The 21,929-nt window shown below is 40.1% G+C and overlaps 1 protein-coding gene across 1 annotated transcript; it reads left to right on the top strand.

Moving 5' to 3' along the window:
- The first annotated feature begins 522 nt into the window (after positions 1–522).
- LOC125263208 lies at positions 523–20,265 on the top strand. Its single transcript, XM_048182197.1, has 9 exons — positions 523–788; positions 1,832–2,098; positions 2,191–2,472; positions 2,585–2,872; positions 15,409–15,675; positions 16,682–16,960; positions 17,057–17,347; positions 19,127–19,202; positions 19,588–20,265. The coding sequence occupies exons 1-8, from the start codon at positions 743–745 to the stop codon at positions 19,159–19,161; spliced, it is 1,755 nt and encodes a 584-aa protein (XP_048038154.1). The 5' UTR covers positions 523–742; the 3' UTR covers positions 19,162–19,202; positions 19,588–20,265.
- The last annotated feature ends 1,664 nt before the right edge of the window (positions 20,266–21,929 follow it).

The following is a 21,929-nucleotide window of genomic DNA, read 5'->3' as shown; positions in this document are numbered from 1 at the left end:
AGCTCTGTGCGGGGCTCTGGATGAGGTGTTGGGTGGGATGGTTTCCTGACGTGTGTCTTGTTGTCTTGGCTGGGTCAGGGCTGGTTCTGCTCCACCTGGGGCTTGTTTGGTCAGTCCTGTTTAGAGCAACATCTTTGAGTCTCTTTGCAAGAATATGTACCTGATTCTTATATAGGTGGATGTGATCATATAGACAGTCAGTGTCCAGGGCTGGATGGTGGTGTCAAGTGGACATTAGAGAGAGAGAGATGCAACAATGTTAAATTTGGGGAAAATAATGTGTTTTGAACATTTAAGCATGGATCCTATTCTAGTGGAGCCCAAAAAACAAAATCAAGACTTTGTAAGAAGGCATAATATGGCGCCTTTATTTTATTTCCTGGCTAATGAATCTGAAGTCTTGCACATTTACAGATAAAAGCTTATTTCCGCATTGCAAAATAAGGCAGATAAAGTGATCGTGTTGAATCATGCGGATTAATTTCATGCTACCTTGATGTTGCTGTTTTATTGTTTTTTTGAGCATGAACATTTTGTATACATGTACAAAAAAGATTCTTCTAAATGTCCGTATTGAGGTTTTTTAATCTAGAGCATCAGTGACGTCTGTTCAGTCTAGCTTCCTTTAGTATATGCTTCTTCCTGTCGATTCAGATGTGGGTGAAGACTAAAGAGATTTAGCACGTCTCTTCGACGACTACAAATAAAGAGTTTGGGTCAAATACAAGGATTTTCTTCCAGAATGAAGTTCATAATTTTCTTCATCTGCGTACCTTTGGTTCATTCAGGTGAGATTCATTTCATGACATCATTTAAACGATGAACATCTGTCAGCAAGATCCTTCAGCTACTTCCGTGTGTTGAACGTACTTTAATTTTATTATTATTTTGAATTGGCTTTTATTTTTATATTTTTAGTTTAGATTTTTATGTTAATTTTTTTTGTAATTTCATTATGTGTCATTTTTTTTTTAAATATTGCAATTTAGGTTTAATTTATTTTATTTCAGTTTTAGTTTAGTTAGTGTTATTAACTATATATTTTATATTATATATATATTTTATGCTCTTGCTGTTTATTTTTTTTTAATATTGCTATTTAAGGTAAAATTTATTTTTATTTCAGTTTAATTTTTTTTCAGTTAATTTTTGTGCTTCAACAAACTTATTTCAGTTTATTTCCAATGCAACATTAATATCTTCTGTTTAGTCTAAGTTTTTCAACTAATATTTACATTTTATAATTTTTTCATCTTTATTTCATTTAACAGAAATATTTTTAATAGTTTTAATTGTTGAACTGACAGAAAATCATGGTGTTTTTTAAATTTTTTTTTATCTGATTTAGTGCTCGCTGTTTCCGCTGTTGAAAAGCAGCTTTTTTTTTTCTTTTTTTTTTTTTCCTTTGCAAGAATTCAGTCGTTTGAGTATTTTCCAATGATGTGTATTTGACAGGCAGGTCTATTTTAAAGGCAAAACTATATCAAGAATGAAAACAGCCCTATATGACAATATAATTTTTACTCTAAAATTTCTATAAAATCAACGGCATATATCTAACCAAGTTGTGTCCAAATTTGAAGTTGATATCACAAAAATTGAGCTGCTAAAGGCAAATAAAATAAAGTATAAAACAAATGTTACATTTTAAAACATTTTCACAGGATGAATTTTGAACTAAAATACTTAAATATCTGTGCAAATGTATTGAATTGAACTTAAAAAATAAAAAAACCTGAATGACACAAACAGTAATTTGATTTATTTATGTGGAGTTTAACTGTTTCAGAGCTTTATTGTGTTTGTGTTGTTTTGTTCAATATTTTTTCAGGGATTCACAAGTTCATGACCACATACACTGGAATAAGAGGCCAGACGACTACAGGAATGCCAGAGATTTTTGCTGTAACTACACTGGATGATCAACAGATCGATTATTATGACAATTACATAAAGAAGCTGTTTCCCAAACAGAACTGGATGATGGAGTTTACATCAAAAGAAATGTGGAAGAACTACACTGAGATCAGAGAACGTGTGCAGCAGATCAACAAACTCAACATTCCTGATCTAATGCAGAAATTCAATCAGTCACATGGTGAGTTAAAATGCTTTATACTACAATTTAAATGTGAAAATGACCCTTTACATTAAAGAGCAGATCTCATGGTATCCCGTTTTCTTTTTCAGGTCTTCATACGTATCAGAGGATGTATGGATGTGAGTGGGATGATCAGACTGGAGACTCACAAGGGTTTGATCAGTACGCTTATGATGGAGAGGATTTCATCTCACTGGACCTGAAGGAGCTCAGATACATCACAGCTGTAGCACAGGGAGTTCCCACAGTACAGAAGTGGAATAATGACACAGAACAGCTTGAATATCTGAAACAATACTACAAAGATGAATGCATTACCTGGCTGAAAGAGTTCTTGAAGTTAGGGAAAGCAGATTTAGAGAAAACAATAGGTACCTTGCTCAAAAATTCACTTTGTTCAACATGTAGTTTTATGCATACATTTAACTGATCCGATCTGAAATATGAAATATTGTCCTCACATTTATCTCAATCTTTTTTCAGCTCCTGAAGTGTCTCTGTTACAGAAGCATCCCTCCTCTCCAGTAGTGTGTCATGCCACAAGTTTCTACCCATCAGGAGTCACTATTAGCTGGTTAAGAAATGGACAGGAGCACCATGAGGATGTGGATCTTGGAGAGCTTCTGCGAAATGATGACAAGACCTTCCAGAGGACATCTACCCTTCGTATAACTCCAGATGAATGGAAGAAGAACCAGTACACTTGTGTGGTGGAGCACCAGGGAAAAACCATCCGGAAGATTCTGACTGAGGATGAGATCAAGAGTAACAGTAAGTTGTTAATAGTGTGGTATAGTGTTTTTATGGTTATGCCTTTTTAATTCATAGTTTTCACCTGACATCGCATTAAAGACTATAGAAAAACAGTTCACACTAACTTTACCGAGCCGAAGAGAGCACACGTCACACCTCTCTTCATCGGTTTGCACTGGCTGTCACTTGCATCAAATTCAAAGCACTGATGTTTGGCTAAAAGACAACCACAGGCTCTGCACCACTACACCATTACACCTCACTACTCCAGACTTATGCGCCCTCCAGAAGCTTGTGTTCTGCAAGTGAATGGAGCCTTGTGGTGTCATCCCAAAGAGGCACAAAATCATGGACCTTCATCTTGACAGTTCCCTGCTGGTAGAATGACCTGCCCAGCTGAGTCTTAGGCCGGGTTCACACCGCAAGCGTCAGCGGTGCATGAGCGTGAACTGCAGCTGCAGAGACGCGCGAGTATTCACACTGGAAGCATTTGTACAGCGTCACAGCAGCGGCTCGAAGCTGCATATAAAGTGGGCTTCCCTTTCGATAGGGAACTCTACTCTGCGCTGACTGCGCTATGGGGAACGTCCTCCGTGACCCGTGCTCGAAATGCCAAAAATCACCACACTCCAATCCTATTGGCCGGCGACAGCCTATCACGTCAAACGGCGCAAACCGTGACGTATAAAGGGAGCGCCTGGGGAAACAGCCGACATCCTTTTGTCTTTTCGCGACTGCTTTTGCTCGTGCCTTTTTCACTCTGCCAAAAGTTAATATGTCTACTAAATCGTTCAGGAAGTGTGCTGATCCTTGTCCCAGGTTTCTGACACCGGAGGACACACACAACTTGTGCGTTTTCTGTCTAGGCGAGGAGCACGCACGGTCAGTACTCGAGGGTGCTGCCTGTGCTAACTGTGAGCGTTTTTCTATGAAAACGCTCCGTTCTCGTTTGGCCCTCTTCTCGAGGGGAGAGGTGCCATCACCGCTGCCTGGTGGTTCCAGCCCTGCTCGTGCTGAGGCTCAGCGGCGATTGAAATCATGGGGCTCGCAGGTGGAGCTCGCTGAAGAATTTGAGAGGGGTGTCAATCTCTCTCAAGCTGAAGCGACTGACGAGGACGCGCTGCTGACAGATGATGACGATGTTTTATCTTTAACATCCTCGGACCCAGGAGCGAGTGCTCTCTTGGTCAAGGTCTTTCCGCTGAGGCGGTCGCGGAATTGCTTCGAACCACGGATCTCGCTCTGAGGGCCACCATTCAAACTGCCGTCTCGATCGGTCGATCTATGGCGGGCATGGTGGCCGCGGAGAGACATCTGTGGCTCATCTGTGTGGACATCGGGGAGAAAGAGAAACGGTTTCTCCTTGATGCCCCGGTTTCGCCCACTGAATTTTTCGGCACCTCCGTGCAGGCGGTGGTTGAGAAGTTCGGGGAGGCGAAGACGTGCTCCGTGGCGTTTAGATCTTGCATCCCGCTCAGATCCAGCTCTGGGCCCAGACAGCCGGGAGATCCCGGGCCAGAGGCAGGCCCAGAAGGAAAGTGTCCTCCTCCGTGCGCCTCCTCCTCCTCGGAGTAAGTCGCGGAGACGGCGAGATGCTAGAAGGAAGAAGCAAGATCTGAGGGAGGTGATCGAGGAGCGGCGCCAGCTGCGCCGGTAATCGATCTCCGCTCTCGCGAGGGCTTTTTCTCGCCCTCGCTCTTCCTTCGCCTCCCGGTAGCGTTTGTGACATCTATATGCTGCGGGCTTTACAGTCGGGCTGATGTTGTGGGCCTATGATGGATATTTTTCTGACGGCCCGCCGTCTGGCTTGATAGTGAAAGTGCTTTTGGGCTTATGGGACTTTGGATTTTCCTCTCCGTGTGACGAATCGGGGAGGAATCTGCGTTCTACGAGCCGCAGGAGGTAAGCCAGGTCCATTTTTTATTCTCAATATAGACCTTGCTTTTCCTGTATAGCTTCCCGTGCATATAGTTGTCATCTGTTTATGTTTTTAAGGGGTTATTTGGGCAAATAACTCTATGTTAGGCTGACTGTTACAGGCAGGCCCTTTATGGCCGCTTTGTTGTTTAGCGTTGGTGTAGTTTCTCGGCTGATACTGTGTATAGCTAGAACTAGCTTTCGCTATTTTCAATTATGTGTTGGCCGGTTTTTCGGCCACCTTATGCTGTCGCTCGCGCTGCTTTCTCCGTGTGTTTGGGAATTCGTAGCCCGAGTGTAGCTTGGTCTACATACAGTCCTTAGCTAGCGGCTAGGCTAGGACTAGGTTAGGTGTGTGTTTGTTTACATCCCCCTGTTATGACTATCCCCCTGCGGTTGTATAGTTCCTAGTTCTGGCCTCCTTCTGAGGAAGTTGCTGGCCGTTTTTTGCCCATATTTCCCCTTCATATGTTTATGCAGGCGTGTTATGTGAGCGTGCTTGTGCTGCCACAGGTTACACCTGTTTTCTATGATAGCAGGCTTTATCCGGCCTCTATATATGAATACGGTGTTGTTGTTGTACTCCACGGTTAGGGTTTGTGTTTCACTGAGTGCATCACCTGTTGGATCGCACACTCAGGATGAGTGTAGGGAATTTTGTTTACCCGACCTCTCCCGTCGTTTGCACCACAGCTTCTGGGGTTCATTGCTGTTTGATTGTTGGCTATTTGCCTTTTAGCCTCTCTGTATGCAGCTTGTTTGGATACAGCGCTGTTGGTCTACGATGCTGGTTACGCTCACGCTGTTTAGCATGATTAACATTGCCTGCTGGAATGTGTATGCCTAGGCTCAGGTTGTGTAGCTAGTTCCCTTAAAATTGTCATTTTAAGTTATACTGGCCCTTCCTTGTAGCTAGGGCCCTGTCATGACCACGGGCTGGTGCCACATGGTTCTTTAAGTAGCAGGCCTTTCCAGGCTTCTCTTACAGCTTCCTGTTGGCCCAGCTATGCTGGTCGTGTACGGGCATCATTCCATGATGAGCCATACGTTACTCTGTTGTTGCCAGATCCGCGCACTTTTAAGGTTACAGGCCACTTTCAGGCCTTCCTTTGCTAGCATGTCGGAGTTTAGCTTGGTACTCCTCTCGCTGAGAGTAAAGATGTTTTTACTGAGTATTTTGTGTGTTTATTCCCTTTAGCTCTAGTCGAGCTAAAATATATTCTCTGTCTAATTTAACAGGTTCTATTTTTGCTCCTAGAACTTTAGTGGCCGCTGGCTGATGTCGCGTGTGACGGGTAGGCCGTAAAGGCCTCCTGTGGAGCATGCTGACCTTTGACAGCAAAAGGGATGGTTTCGCCGGCTGGCCGGGTCTCGGGTTGACTATGACCTCCTGTGTAGTCGGTCTGTTCAGCCTGAACCCTGATAACACTGCCACGAGCTGATGCCACGTGCCTGCTGGGATTATACGCCCATGGGGCCTTTCCTTAGCGCATGATGGCGTATGTTGTACTCCTCTTGCTTAAAGAGTAGAAGGCACTTCACCGAGTGCACTGCTCGTTGGTTTGTGTTGGACAGGCTGTCTCGTGGGCACTTGCAGCTGTTATGTCTTGGTGTTTGCTCCACCTTGATATGCAATAGGGTGTGGCCCTACAGGCCATCCTGGGCTACCGCCGTCTGCATTCAGTTCTAGTTCTCTGGTGAACTCTGGTTATGTTGTAGGCCCTTTTCCCGGCCTCCATGACTATGCGCCCGCTTTACGGTCTGTCTGTTAGGTTGAGCTTTGTACTTCCCTTCGGGGTTAACTGCGTAATTGTGCTTAGCTCCCTAAGCTGGTATGGTTGTAGACTTCTATGAAGTCTCCCGTTAGACCAGCCCCCAGGCTGGTTTGTGCTCCCCTGGGTCAGGGGTCTTTAGCGCACAACCTCCTCAGCACCTTGTTAACGGCTGAGTAGATCCTTGGATGAGTGGTTGTACTCCCCTCATACGAGGGTCCAGAGCGTTTAGCTGAGTTCCGCTCTCCAGGATGCCCATCTCTGCGTGTGGGTTTGAGTTGCTTACTGCCCTTTCGCAGTCGCTCTTTCCTGCTCTCCTCTCTGGAGTTTGCGCTCCCCTGGGTCAGGGGTCTTTAGCGCACAGCCTCCTCAGCACCTTGTTAACGGCTGAGTAGATCCTTGGATGAGTGGTTGTACTCCCCTCATACGAGGGTCCAGAGCGTTTAGCTGAGTTCCGCTCTCCAGGATGCCCATCTCTGCGTGTGGGTTTGAGTTGCTTACTGCCCTTTCGCAGTCGCTCTTTCCTGCTCTCCTCTCTGGAGTTTGCGCTCCCCTGGGTCAGGGGTCTTTAGCGCACAGCCTCCTCAGCACCTTGTTAACGGCTGAGTAGATCCTTGGATGAGTGGTTGTACTCCCCTCATATGAGGGTCCAGAGCGTTTAGCTGAGTTCCGCTCTCCAGGATGCCCATCTCTGCGTGTGGGTTTGAGTTGCTTACTGCCCTTTCGCAGTCGCTCTTTCCTGCTCTCCTCTCTGGAGTTTGCGCTTGGAGATTCTGTATATCAGACAAGGTTGGCTAGGCCAGATTTAGCTTCGCTGGATCTGGCTAGGCCTCCTTGGTGGCAGCGGGATGGATTTTTCCCCCCGAGTGACTGGCCGAGGTTCCTTTGGTTCCTTGGCCACATTCCCTTAAAGGGACCACCCCCTCTCGGGCTGTTGGTTCCAGATGCTCGAGCAGCCTTGGTAGGCTTTTTTCGGAAGGCCTCTTTTAGGCTCAGCCTGGGCTGTTGGCCGTAGGGAATGCTGTCACTGACAGCCTTGGAGTTCTGCCCCCGGTTTTTCCCTGGAACTGCCGGATGTGTGTCCAGACATTTGGACTGGCATTCTCCTCTAGCATGGCGGCATGGGTATATCGTTCCCCATAGCGCAGTCAGCGCAGAGTAGAGTTCCCTTTCGAAAGGGAACGTCTCAGGTTACGTATGTAACCATGGTTCCCTGAGAACAGGGAACGAGACTCTGCGCTTTCATGCCATGCTGCGGAATGCCTGCTACAGTCGCTCAAAGACAAGATGTCGGCTGTTTCCCCAGGCGCTCCCTTTATACGTCATGGTTCGCGACGATTTCTTTACAAAGACAGATATAAATTTGTTTTTATAAGTTGGTCATTTATAAACTCGATAGTCTTGAAAGTTTGTTAACATGCAAGGTGTACAAAACTCACATATAAACGTAAAATTAACAAAAATAAATAAATAAAAGGCTTTTATTTATTTATTTTTATTCATTTTACGTTTATATGTGAGTTTTGTACAAAGTTGCTGCACACGAATGTAGTAAGCTTTGTGTTTTACATCATCTGCCGCATGAACATGTTTACAACACAGCAAACTCAGTGAAAAAAGCCAGCAAACTCGGGTTTGATTTGGGTATGCAAGAGCCTATATTGCTGTCTGTGTAATAACTAAAATAATGTTTATATATCCTATTTTCTGGCTAGTTTAGTTTAGTTTTTTTTATAATACCATACTTTAACCCAAACTGAATAATTAAAAACAAGTTTAAATGAGTAAATCTTCTATAAATATTTTTTAATATTAATTTTCTTTCCTGACATACTTCAATTCTTGTTAAAACACACTAGATATGCTTATAATCACTTTTTGTGTGAAATCATATTTATTTTGTCCATCAAAGGTGTACTTTCACTTTAATTGAGCGTTAAGGCTGATTTATATTTCTGCGTCGAGTGTACGCCGTAGCAACGGCGTAGGCTGTGCGTAGCACGCGTAGCCTACGACGTAGCCTGACGTGCACCTCTTCAAAAATGTAACAACGCGGCAATTCTACGTGGACCGCAAGGGCTCTGATTGGTCTGCTAGAACCACTCCCTTGGGTCAAAAAACTGGCGCGGAGCACTCGGAGAAGAGCGAGCGCTTTCAACTTCACTATGAATGAAAAAACACTCTGTTTCAGAGGACACATGAAGTCAAACTGCAACAAAAGTCATTTGCCGCTTCCCTGACAACGTACATGACCAGCTGCTTCTTCTTCGGCTTTTGTTTTGATACTAAACATGATCATGGACACTGCCTCCTAGTGGTCTGCATGCATGTCGACGCGGACAACGACGCAGAAGTATAAATGAAAACAGACGCATAGCCTACGGCGCAGATACTCCGGCGTAGGTCTGACGCACAAGTATAAATCAGCCTTTAGCAGCGCAACAAAAATAGACCCAGCGCCAAAACGATCGCAGCACTGCTGCTCCTGCAACGCGCTGCCGCGCAGCCTCTGCGTGCAGTGTGAATGCTCTCATCTGTTCAAGGTTCTCTAAAGCCCTGGGTATACTTCACTTTCCGCGCCCGGAGGCGTCACACGCGCAGTCAAGTCCGCGCGTCTTTCAAAGTATACTACACCACGGATGCGCGCGGCTGACCGTGTTCGTCACATGCGCGGTACAGGTTTTTTCTATGCTCTACCAGACATCGGAGAGCACCACTGAGTCGTGTCATCAACGGGACATTCACTGGGCATGAGAAGAAAAGAAGTGCATCCTTTCCCATATTTTACTTATCCCCCTCCATGAATTTGCCGCCCTAAACACATCTTTGTACTCTTTCAAACATGAATTGTACAAATGTGGTTACTTTCTGTTAGATCAAAATCTCAATAATAGGTAGTCTCAGTCATCAGTTTAGAAACAGGCGCCTCAACCCCTGTGATGTGTGGCAGCAGCAGCGCGAGATCTCAGGAGAATGACCAAGCAGACACAGATCAAGTGTGGTACAAAGTATTCTCAGATTTATTCAGGAAGAAGGGTCATATATATAGACATAGGTCAAACAACAATCTCCAGGATGGCTTGAGCATCCAATCATACGACTTGAGAATCAAACCTTACCATGTATGGCATTTCACAAAATATAATAACAAATAAGAAATGTATGTGCATAAATGTGTGTGTGTCTTCAACTTCTGGTTACGTGTGAGAGTGTCAGTGTGTCCAAGGACTACTACTTCTTGTTTTGTCTAGGTAGGCACATGAGCTGCACAATGGAAAAATCCCAAGACACAGAGAAAGTCAAAAAGTGAAGCCCAATAAATAAGAAATTATTTAACACTTTCTAATCTCTTCGCAAAACGCTGGTCAAGTTCGCTGTCCATTGTCGTGTTTTTCTCTTTTTTCAAGCGTGTTGTTTTTAAACCGGTCTTTTCACACTCTTCTTTGACGGCTGAACACTGTGCTCAATACTGTGCGTATTGCCACCTAGTGGACTCTTCTGTACTGCTTGCGCATGCGCTGTTGCACGCGGACTGTCCACGCAGTCTCAATTTGGCCTGCACGCGGCCAGTGAACGAAAATTACGTCATGCGGACGGTGCACGAACGCGGACGGCCGAAGTATACCCGGGGCTTAAGCAATCCTGAGCGGAGTAACTTCCTGTTGACATTCGAAGTGTTGTCAAACAAAACAGAGGCTAGCTAGACACTTCCTCCTCCTCCGCCTCCCCTCCGTGCTTCCTGAAACAGTCATGAACGCGCATTTAAAATCATTCTTGTCGGTTATTGGCTGGAGCATGTTTATTATGTTAAGTGGTCCAGGCTGCACCAGTTTGTTTTTATTGCCGTTTTCGGAGCTTGTGGCGACTACAGAGACCGCGTTTTTTTACAGTATGTTCAGGAGACAGGCAGCTAGCAGATAGTGAGGAGATGTTTGCTGTATGTGACAAAAAATGTTTTGGCCTAAAAACGCGTGACATCGCTTAGAGGACCTTTAACATGGACGCCGAAAACAATACGCGCTGCTTACGCTCTGCTGACGCATGCGGTGTGAACCCGGCCTTAGTCATTTTAAAGAAACTGCTGAAGTCACATCTTTTTTGGCAACACTTGACCCATTAATACTTACACTTACTACTAGAGGTGCAACGGTTCATATTACTCATGGTATCACGGTTTTAGGCTCACGGTTTCGGTACGGTTCGGTTTGTGCTATGTTCAGGTAAAAAATTAATACTGTCAAATAAAAATAAAGATAATAAGAACAAATAATCAAACGGCACAAATAAAGACAGTAAAGCTACAAATAATTAAAGCTTTTCAGAATTATCATGTATTCAGTTTTCAGGTACAGAATTTGAATAGCTAATAAAATGTAAAACAACATTGCATGTAAACTTCACTGTATAAATTAAATAAAGATCAATCATTATTAATTAAGTTACTATTCAGTTATGAGCAATGAGTGATTTCCTTGTCTTTTGTTGTATGATTAACATTAAAAACACATTCAGGTAGCAGGAAAGCAAGGGCTGCTGTCTCTTTAAAGGCCTTTGCACAATGAGTCTTTTCCTGCTAAAAACAGACATGTTCAAATTCCAAAGCTTGTTAGTTCCTGTTGGTAAGACTGACAAGCTTTGAAATTTGAATATGTCTGTTTTTAAATGTTAAAAGTAATTTTAATGAATACAAATCATACGTTTTAACCACTTGGTGGGATTGGCAGACGTTCCCTTCATCATGCGCCGTGGTAGCGCGTCAAATCATTCACAAGTATAAATATGAAGCTATTTTGCACGTAGGTGATATTGAATTAATATTTCATGTCGATATACGGTGGTTACATACTGTTTAAACTAATCGTGGTATTGATATTACTGCCGACTCTATAGAACAGTGGCAAGGAAAAATAACTTTACCGAGCTCTGAGAGCCCCCTAGTGGTCGGGAGCATTTCCGTTGTGTTGTGGCTCGATTTCGATTTTGTGAACTTATGTTTGCTTTTTTAATTTCGTTGTGTTGTGCACTACTGGGCCACCATAGAAAGGTGTTGTATTAGTTTTCTTATTAATATCTCATGACTGCCACTTTTATTACTATGTTGCTTACCAGAAGTTTCTGTCTTACCCATGATACTCTTCAAAAAGGTCATGATGCCTATCTACAGCTTGTTTATCAAGATGAAATTGAACATTTTTCTATCAATATATTTATTATTATAACATATATAACACATAAATGGTTCACATGTGTTCACTTTACATTAAGGTTCACTTTCACAGGTTATTAATGTTTATAACTCAATAATAAATGGTTCACAAGCGTCCACCCTACATTAAGGTTCACGGTTAACTAATACTGGAATTACATTTTTCATTATTAATATCTCATCAAGTTATGGTTATTATCTTATGTTTTATTTTGAAAATAAAGTTTGAATTTCATCTTGATAAACAAGAAATCAGTTTTTATACACTGCTGTGGATAGGCATCATGACCTTTTTGGAGAGTATCATGGGTAAGACAGAAACTTCTATTGTAATTGTAAGGATTTTTATTATTTTTCTTCCACCGTAAAAAGAATAGTGCAGCACAAACCCTAAGGCCTAGAGACTTGAAACGTTGCCAGATGATAGTCCTCAATTTGGGGAGAATCTCAGGAGTTATGACCCCAATTGGCCAATAGTTGGCGCTACAGCGATCAAAACGCGAAACGGCTCATAACTCATAGACCGTTTGTCGTAGACTCAAGTGTCTTATATCATTGTAATCCCTGGCTCAAATCAAACAAAATGTATATCTGATTTCATTTCCGGTATGCAAAATTTTCTGCCATTTTGAATTTTGTCCAAAACCTACTTTGCAAACTAGCCCTAGGTTTTTCACCCGATCAGAACCAAACCAGTGCAGAAATGTTCTCAAGAGTCTGAATATCAAAAGTTATCAAAAAAAAGTTGAAATTTTGATTCACGGTCGCTAATGCTGCGTTCACACCAGACGCGACTTGCGCGAATAAATCGCGCTATTCGCGCGTAGTTGGACGCTTGAACATTTTGAGTTTACTCGCTTCATTCGCGCGTGACATTCGCGCGTGAAAATCCCTTCACAACAGACGTGAATTCGTGTCATGAGAGGGGCTCTCCCGCTCCTTTATGTGTCCCAGACTCTCCCACTGCTTTCTGCACACTTCCTCTGAATAAACACAACTTGTCAGTGGGGAAATAGTTGTAAATTACAGCGAATAAGCTCAATTGGTCGTCTTTAGTTGGCTTGTAGTCTTAATATGATTATATATATATATAGCTCTAATTGAGTAAAGACCGTTTTTTACAACTTATCAGATTGTCCGACCTCCTCACTCACTTTCTTTCAAACACGATTTTATGTCTGTTTCTATAAATGTATGAAGATGTAACTTACAGCGACGATGATTTTGTCCTCCATTGTTGTTTCGAAATTCTGCCTCAGCTCGCTACGTCACGTCACTTCTAGAGCAAGCTCCTGATTGGTTAACGCGGCGCGGAAATTCGCCAAAGTTCAGATTTTTCAACTTGCGCGATTCGCGCGAATCGCATCATTCGCGCTGCAGGAGGTCAATTTGCGTCTTTGCATTGACTTAACATGTAAATCACTCGCGCTTACCGCTTCATTCGTGTCTGGTGTGAACGCACCATAAGGGGTGCCAAAACGTACAATGAGGGCGGAGTTACTTTTACTAAAACTCGACAACGAAATTAGATATTTGCACCAAACTTGGTACACATGTGTAGGGGCTCAATCTTTGGTCACGGTAAAAAAATCGCAATCGATTGGACACTAGGTGATGCTATAACTTTAAAAAAAAACATGAAACAGCTGTAACTGCAACCGTTTATCCGATTGACTTGAATTTTGTTATACAGTGTCTTTGTCCAAGGGGGCATGATGGTCTATGAGGACATTGGCGTATCTCAAAAAACATGGCCGCCATCGGCCAATGAAGTTTGAGCACCTATTAGACAAGGTTAACGGAGGCCAATCGGAACGAAACTCGATGGGCATGTTCGACTCATGGTCCTAGAGGTCTGTAAGAATTTTGAAAGAAATCGGCCACTAGTTGGCGCTAATGAGTTTTATGCCTCAGTAATCACGTGGTGTTTCACAGATCCACAAAATATGCATATCATTTGATAGATCTTTGCCTTAAGAACCAATGCTGTCAATCAAATGATTCATTATTCGCGAATACGTGAAAAACCTACTTTTGCAAACTAGTCCTAGGTTTTTTGCCTGATCGGAACGAAACCAGCACAGGACAATTCTCTGGACTCTCTAGATCAATAATTATCAAAAAAGTTGAACTTTGCCCTTTGGGTAGCTATAACAGGGTAATTTAGAAAGTGGGCGTGGCTATATATACCCAAAAGTCTATAAAACCTAAAAGAAAAATCAGAACTTAACAATAATAGGTGAGCACATGCAGCATATAACTCTAAAGAAGCATGCCAATTTTTGTGCAGATCGGACCATTGGTGGCGCTATAACTGTTAAAAACCTTTAAAAACATATGTTTTTAATGGTTTTGGATGAAAATGTGTATAACTTTGGATGTGGTCAACTTATTTTCACGGGAGTCATGTCTTTAGACTCCTGAAACCTTGCCGAGTCCTATGATACCAGACTTGCCAGGTTTGGGCTTATGGTTTGTGCAACGTTGTGATTTAGCGCTCAAAAACTTTTGTGAATATCTTCGAAACTGTTAGTTCGATCGAGACGAAACCAGCATAGGAAACACGGAACCTAAGTTGATTAACTAAACATTAATGCTCAAATGTCAAAATTTTGATAGGAAGTGGCAAAAAAAATCCAATCAAAGTCTTTCTTGGATCATTAATTATGCTCTCTTATATATAAGTGTCTATAACTTCAAAACGTAATGAGACATTTTCAGCAAAATTGGCACACATATGTATGGGCACACTGTGAGGACACACAAAAAAAGTGGTGGAAATCGGGCAATAGATGGCGCTATACCTGTCAAAAAACCTTTAAATCCATGTTTTTCCTTACTAAATTGCCTATATTGGCTGTAAATGGTCTTTTCCATCTATGACCTAAGTGTTTACATGCTTGCTAAATAAAATATAATACCTTTTTACGTGCTTGTAAATGCACCGTAAATGCTGCTTACAGCTTTAATTTATTTTATAATTATTATTCATTTTAATTGATTTTTTATTTATTTAACTTTACTTCATTCAACAGAAATATTTTTAATAGTTTTATTTGTTGAACTGACAGAACATCGTTAGGCTTTTTTTTTTTTTTTTTTTTTTGCACATTTGCACTGCACTGAAAATGTGCAAAAATTTAAATTCAAGTTGGAGCTAAAATCTGCAGGACAGTGACCCTCCAGGACCAAGTTTGGACACCCCTGATATAAGACAATAATGAGAAATTACTGCAGAAGAGAAAACACTTTAAAACATGAAAGTTTAAAAAGTTAAAGAAGTTTAGGTTTACTGTAAAGCAAATGTACTAAACTAAATATTCTATATTCAAAATATTCTCGACTGCTATAAAATCAAAGCCATATCAAGCCAAGTTGTCCAAATTTGAAGTTGATATCACATAAAAAATAAGCCACTAAAAGCATTTAAAGTAGTGTTACCATAGTAAAACAATGTTCAATTTCAAAACAGTTTCACAGGGTAAATTTTGAATACTTTCTAATGATACCTAAAATACTTAAATATCTGTGCAAAAGTCTTGAATTGAACTTAAAAGAAAAAAAAAAAAAACGAATGACTCAAATGGTAATTTGATTTATGACACTGTCTAATGTGGTGTTTAACCGTGTTTGAGAGCTTTGTGTTTGTGTTTGTTCAGAGTTACACAGGTTTATCACCACATACACTGAAATAAGAGGCCAGACGACTTCAGGAATGCCAGAGTTTTCTGCTGTAACTAAACTGGATGATCAACAGATCGATTATTATGACAGTAACACAAAGAAGCTGATTCCCAAACAGGACTGGATGAAGGAGTTTGCATCTACAGAAAAGTGGAGGAAATACACTGAGATCAGAGAACGTGTGCAGCAGATCAACAAACTCAACATTCATGATGTAATGCAGGAATTCAGTCAGTCACATGGTGAGTTAAAATGCTTGTTACGTTCCACGTATGTTTTTGTATATTGTTGTTGTTTTTTCCCTCCCTCTCTTTTCTTTTCTTTTGTTATCTGTAGAATTTTAGGTTGACGGTAAAGCGGTGCTCATCTTGGTGACGTCATGACACTCTGACGTCCCAACCAGCGATCTGCCAATCTGCGGGTGGCTGATCATTTAAAAGGCTTTGGCGGCATTCCATCTGCAGTGAGCGTTTGGGCTCGGACCTCACTCACGCTTGTCGAGCCAGAGCCAGCCATCCTTTGTGTCTGCGAACTGTTTATTTAGTCTGTGGTTTATTGAGACAGCACCTGGTTGTTTGATTCTATGTAATAAGCTGACGGAGTGAGAGAGTGATACAAGTCTCGTGTTAAATGGTTGAGCCCATTTGAATTCTGGCGTGAAGTCATTATCTGTCAACCGAAGGGTTGACCGATAATGAAACCTTTTGCTGCGGACAGCTCAGAGATAACATCAACCTCACTGACCATTGTTAATTCCGTATAGTGCGTGACGGCTCGATTTGGTAGCTAGCAATTAATGTTAGTTATAATGTGGGTGCTCGCCTCCCTTGTATTTTTGTTTATTTATTTAGTGGAGTTTAGTTAAGGCGCCGTGCCGAAGTTTTCGGTTTTGTTTCTACATTTTATTTATGGTAGTTAGTTTAGGGGCGTGGGCGCTAGTTAGTGGGTTTTGTTTTGATTATTTCTTTTCTTTGGCGACATCCTCGTTTTTTTCTTACTTTCATTGAGTTTATGTCTTACTTGTGTTGACTTATTTCTACCGTGTTAATAAATATTGGATATTAATTGCATCCCTTGTTGTTTGGTTTGTTCCTCCCCACACCGCAACAGCTGCATCTCATTTAAATGTTGCGGTCATTCCATTTAACAATCTTAAACACGTAACAATGCTTTATACTACAATTTAAATGTGAAAATGACCCTTTACATTAAAGAGCAGATCTCATGGTATCCCGTTTTCTTCTTCAGGTCTTCATACGTATCAGAGGATGTATGGATGTGAGTGGGATGATCAGACTGGAGACTCACAAGGGTTTGATCAGTACGCTTATGATGGAGAGGATTTCGTCGCACTGGACGTGAAGGAGCTCAGATACATCACACCTGTACAGCAGGGATCATCCACAGTGCGGAAGTGGAATAATAACAGAGCACAGCTTGAACTTCTGAAACAATACTTCAAAAATGACTGTGTTTACTGGCTGAAAGAGTTCTTGAAGTTAAGCAAAGCAGATTTAGAGATAAGAGGTACCTTGTTCAGAAATTCGCTTTTGTTCAACAAGATAATTTATATATGTGTGTATATAAAGGGGCTTTCCTCACATTTATCTCAATCTTTTTCAGCTCCTGAAGTGTCTCTGTTACAGAAGCATCCCTCTTCTCCACTAGTGTGTCATGCGACAGGTTTCTACCCATCAAGAGTCACTATTACCTGGTTAAGAAATGGACTGGATCATCATGAGGATGTGGATCTTGGAGAGCTTCTGCCAAATGAGGACGGGACCTTCCAGAAGACATCTACCATATATGTTACTCCAGAGGACTGGGAGAAGAACCAGTACACTTGTGTGGTGGAGCACCAGGTAAAAGCCATCCAGAAGATTCTGACAGAGGATAAGATCAAGAGCAACAACAGTAAGTTGTTAATAGTGCCGTATAGTGTTTTTAATTTACGCCTTTTAAATTCATAGTTTTGACCTGACATCACACTTGTAGGACTGCTTACCTGTTGGACAAAACAAAGCTTTCCTTCCCCCACCAGTCATTTCACCAAGATTGTACCAAGAACTAATGTATGAAGAGAGTGATATTAATAAATTACATATATTGACAATGCATACTATATACGAGCAGTTGAGCCTATATAAACACAACATATGCAGTTTCTCATTAAAGGTGCCCTAGAATCAGAATTTGAATTTACCTTGGCATAGTTGAATAACAAGAGTTCAGTACATGGAAATGACATACATTGAGTTTCAAACCCCATTGCTTCCTCTTTCTTATGTAAATCTCATTTGTTTAAAAGACTTCCGGAAAACACTCGGATCTCAACATAACACCGACTGTTACGTAACAGTCGGGATCATTAATATGTACGCCCCCAATATTTGCATAATGCCAGCCCATTCAACGCATTAGACAAGGAAAGGCAGTATTAACGTCTGGATCTGTGCACAGACAAGGTAAGCAAGCAAGGACAACAGCGAAAAATGGCAGATGGAGCGATAATAACTGACATGATCCATGATATCATGATATTTTTAGTGATATTTGTAAATTGTCTTTCTAAATGTTTCGTTAGCATGTTGCTAATGTACTGTTAAATGTGGTTAAAGTTACCATCGTTTATTACTGTATTCACGGAGACAAGAGTCGTCGCTATTTTCATTTTTAAACACTTGCAGTCTGTATAATTCATAAACACAACTTCATTCTTTATAAATCTCTCCAACAGTGTGTAATGTTAGCTTTAGCCACAGAGCATAGCCTCAAACTCACACCGAATCAAACGTAACCATCTAAATAAATACTTTACTCACATAATTCGATGTATGCATGCAGCATGCATGACGAACATCTTGTAAAGATCCATTTGAGGGTTATATTAGCTGTGTGAACTTTGTTTATGCGATGTATATATAGTCGAGAGCTCGTGGGGCAGAGGGAGCGCATCTCTTAAAGGGGCCGTGCTGAAAAAATCAGTGCATAGTTAATGATGCCCCAAAATAGGCAGTTAAAAAAATTAATTAAAAAAAATCTATGGGGTATTTTGAGCTGAAACTTCAGACACATTCAGGGGACACCTTAGACTTATATTACATCTTGTAAAAAAAACAATCTAGGGCACCTTTAAGTGAAAACCATGAGAAAGTGTTACTGCTCTTCTGTTTATAGTGTGCATCATCAATAAAGACAGTACTGAATCCTTTAATATCACTGTTTTAGTACAGTAAGACACTTTATTTTTATATTAGACGTGACTTTCTATAATGTGGTTTTCATGTTAAGCATTTTAGAACTTCCTGCTGTTTTTCGTGATTGAAATTCTGCTGCAGGTGCTGGGTATGGATCACAACGTGCATTTTGTTCACATATTTTTGTATTTCTCTTTTTTTTGAGATGGAAAGTTAACAGGCCTGTGCTGCAGTTCTCTGGATGTTTTGTCCTCCAGCATATTTCTAGTTTTACAAAATCATATGATAGCTTTGTTTGAGGAACAGAACAAAATTTAAGTTGTTATTCATTGCAGTGCACATGCAAACAGGTTTGTTGTCATCAATATAAGGTGGCTTAACCTATTTCAGTAACTGTAGGTGCCAAGGCAACATTTATTACTTTAAGTTTGATTTTAATCTAATATTTTGTTTTGTTTTGAGCTATATTTCAATTATCACTGTTTTTATTTTTAAGGACCTACAGAAACACACATGCACTTCTGTGTGTGATGGGAGTGATTCATATTTGTACTGTAGTCCGTATGAAGCAAGTAAGTCTGTTTTGATCTTATATTTAAAGCATTTATTGTTCAACCAAGCATTAGATGTATAATCCAGTTTTCAGTAGCTGTATTCACATTAGTCCAGTCCAGTCTTATTCAGTCTAAATAAAAAGAGTCTCATGTAACCATGTCAGTTAGAATAAACTGGCCAAATCTGATTGAGATTTCACGTGAATTCAAACAGTTTTTAAATCAACATTTTAGATAAAGGGATTTGCAGAATTAGCTGATTTTACCATTTTACCAAATATCCTCATTGGATCTTTATTAAATTTAATCTTTATTTCTTTGCAGAAGCTAAAGTGTGAGGAGACGATCTGTCAGAATGAAAAACAGACCTATAGTAACAAAAGTTTTTCCAATCTTTCTCCAGATCTCAGTCCGGCTGACAATCTTCAGGAGAACAGATGATTTCCAGCTTGCTTGTGTAACCAAAACATGTTTTATTTTAGAAGAAAAGCTCCTGCAAATATACAATTTAAATGTGCGCATCTTTCATTATTTTGCCTTTTGGAATATACAATTTAATGCATTTTTTTCAAGTTGTAACTTCACTGATTTCAAGCAGTTTAAAGGCTTTTATAAGTTTAAATGTTGAACTTGTGCGGTTCTTATTTGTGAACCACACTCATGTTCCTTATACACCTGAAATGTCACTTTTTTTCCTTCTTCAGTAAAATCAATGTCATATATTTTTGTTTAATAATATTTTGTCTTTTTTATTTTGCATTTTGAGAGAATTTTATGGTACTAATTAATATTTATGCTATAATTATTATCAATCTTTTCCATTGAAAACAATACAAATTTTTGCACATATTTTTTAAAATATTTTTTCAATTAATGCAGTATTTCAGGTTAAAACAGAGGCCAGGCCTTTAAAATCCAATTTTTGAAAAGCAGATTAGCACCAATTGGTTGTAAAAAATAAAAAATAAATGTTACAGTGTAACCACTAGGTTCCAGTATATCTCAGCTTGTGAATTGCATAATTGTTTTTAGACATAATTACAAGATTTAAATATATATATAATTAAACAATCTCAAAGATTATTTTTGTCAAGTCATATTTTTTCACTAGAAAGAGTGATTTGAAGTGTTAGTTTTTGCATTATGATTACAGTCAAATCTGAATATTGTGTTAGAAAGAGAAGCATTTTGCTACCCATTTTTTGATTCAGAATTTAATAAAAATGCAATTCATTCAATCATAATGCTTCATGTAAACATTTTTCAAACATTTTCTTGCCACAGAGTCCTGCAAAAAATAAAAATAAATAAGAATATAAAAATAAGAATGCTCAGAATGGTGCGAAGAATCAAGCCACACTCATGGTCATTAATTCCACACCATATGAAATTAATGGGAAATCAGTAAAAATACGAAAATTGAGAGATTATTTTGTGTGCGTGATCGATCATTTAGCATGTTTGAATCATACCCTTAATTTTTTTGTGTTCACATACCAAGTGCCATAAAAATCACCAGATTTCATACCATTACAAAGCTACAATGTTTAAAATTTAAAAAAGTAAAATTTCTGTCTAAAGTGACTGAAGACTGCTTAAACGTTAAAATTAAAGAACACTCACAGTTCTATTTTTTCAATCACAGTATGTTAACAATATAAAGCCAATATTTTTCCAAATAAGCATATTTTAATAAGTTATATAATATAATTTAAAGGTGCCCTAGATTATGTTTTTAAAAGATGTAATATAAGTCTAAGGTGTCCCCTGAATGTGTCTGTGAATGTGTCTGTGAATGTGTCTGGCATATGCAAATATTGGGGGCGTACATATTAATGATCCCGACTGTTACGTAACAGTCGGTGTTATGTTGAGATTCGCCTGTTCTTCGGAGGTCTTTTAAACAAATTAGATTTATATAAGAAGGAGGAAACAATGGAGTTTGAGACTCACTGTATGTCATTTCCATGTACTGAACTCTTGTTATTCAACTATGCCAAGATAAATTCAATTTTTCATTCGAGGGCACCTTTAAATAATTGTAGGTGCAACATCAGCTAAATTTTAAATGGTTGTTTTGAAATGTGTAAAAAGCGAGAAACGCTATTTTTAATACATTTAGTTAATACCTTGCAATGTGAAATAAAATGCATAGTTATATTTTTTGTGCCTTATATCTCACAATTTAGCCTTTTTTCCTTAGTATCCTGAAAAAAAAAAAACGAAACAAATTTTAATGTAATCACTAAAGCCTCGTTTCCACTGAAATTACCTGGAACAATTTGTCCATCGGTGATATTTTTAAACTCCGAATAGCACACAACTCTTACTGCACGCACCGCAACAGACTTTAAAAAATGGTGGTGGAAATAAAACGCTGCGTGAACTTTTAAAAAGTACTACCTCGCGAGCAGGGACTTTCTGAGGGGGAATTTTTTACCTGGAACTTTATTTAGACCCCGGCTCCTGCGGTCGAAACACACCGAATATCACCCTCATAAGTCCCTAGTTCCTGCGATGGAAATGGGGCTTAACATAAATAGTCATCGTACAGCCACACATCTTTATTTCTTTGCTGCTAAATCACAGATTTTGTCATTATATGAATATGGGGGATTTAAGCATGTAAATACAAGTATGTGTTCAGTATGCAAGTTCTTTGTTGTTAGAAAGCATGGCAAGTCTTATCTTTTGACAGGTGCTGATGTCCTCACCAATAAACACAGTATGTCTTGAGTTCCCAGA

Source organism: Megalobrama amblycephala, linkage group LG2 (assembly GCF_018812025.1).
Source record: "Megalobrama amblycephala isolate DHTTF-2021 linkage group LG2, ASM1881202v1, whole genome shotgun sequence".
NCBI classification, from domain to species: Eukaryota; Metazoa; Chordata; class Actinopteri; order Cypriniformes; family Xenocyprididae; genus Megalobrama; species Megalobrama amblycephala.
The sequence above is the reverse complement of the archived record's forward strand: the minus strand, read 5'-3'. Positions and strand labels throughout refer to the sequence as shown.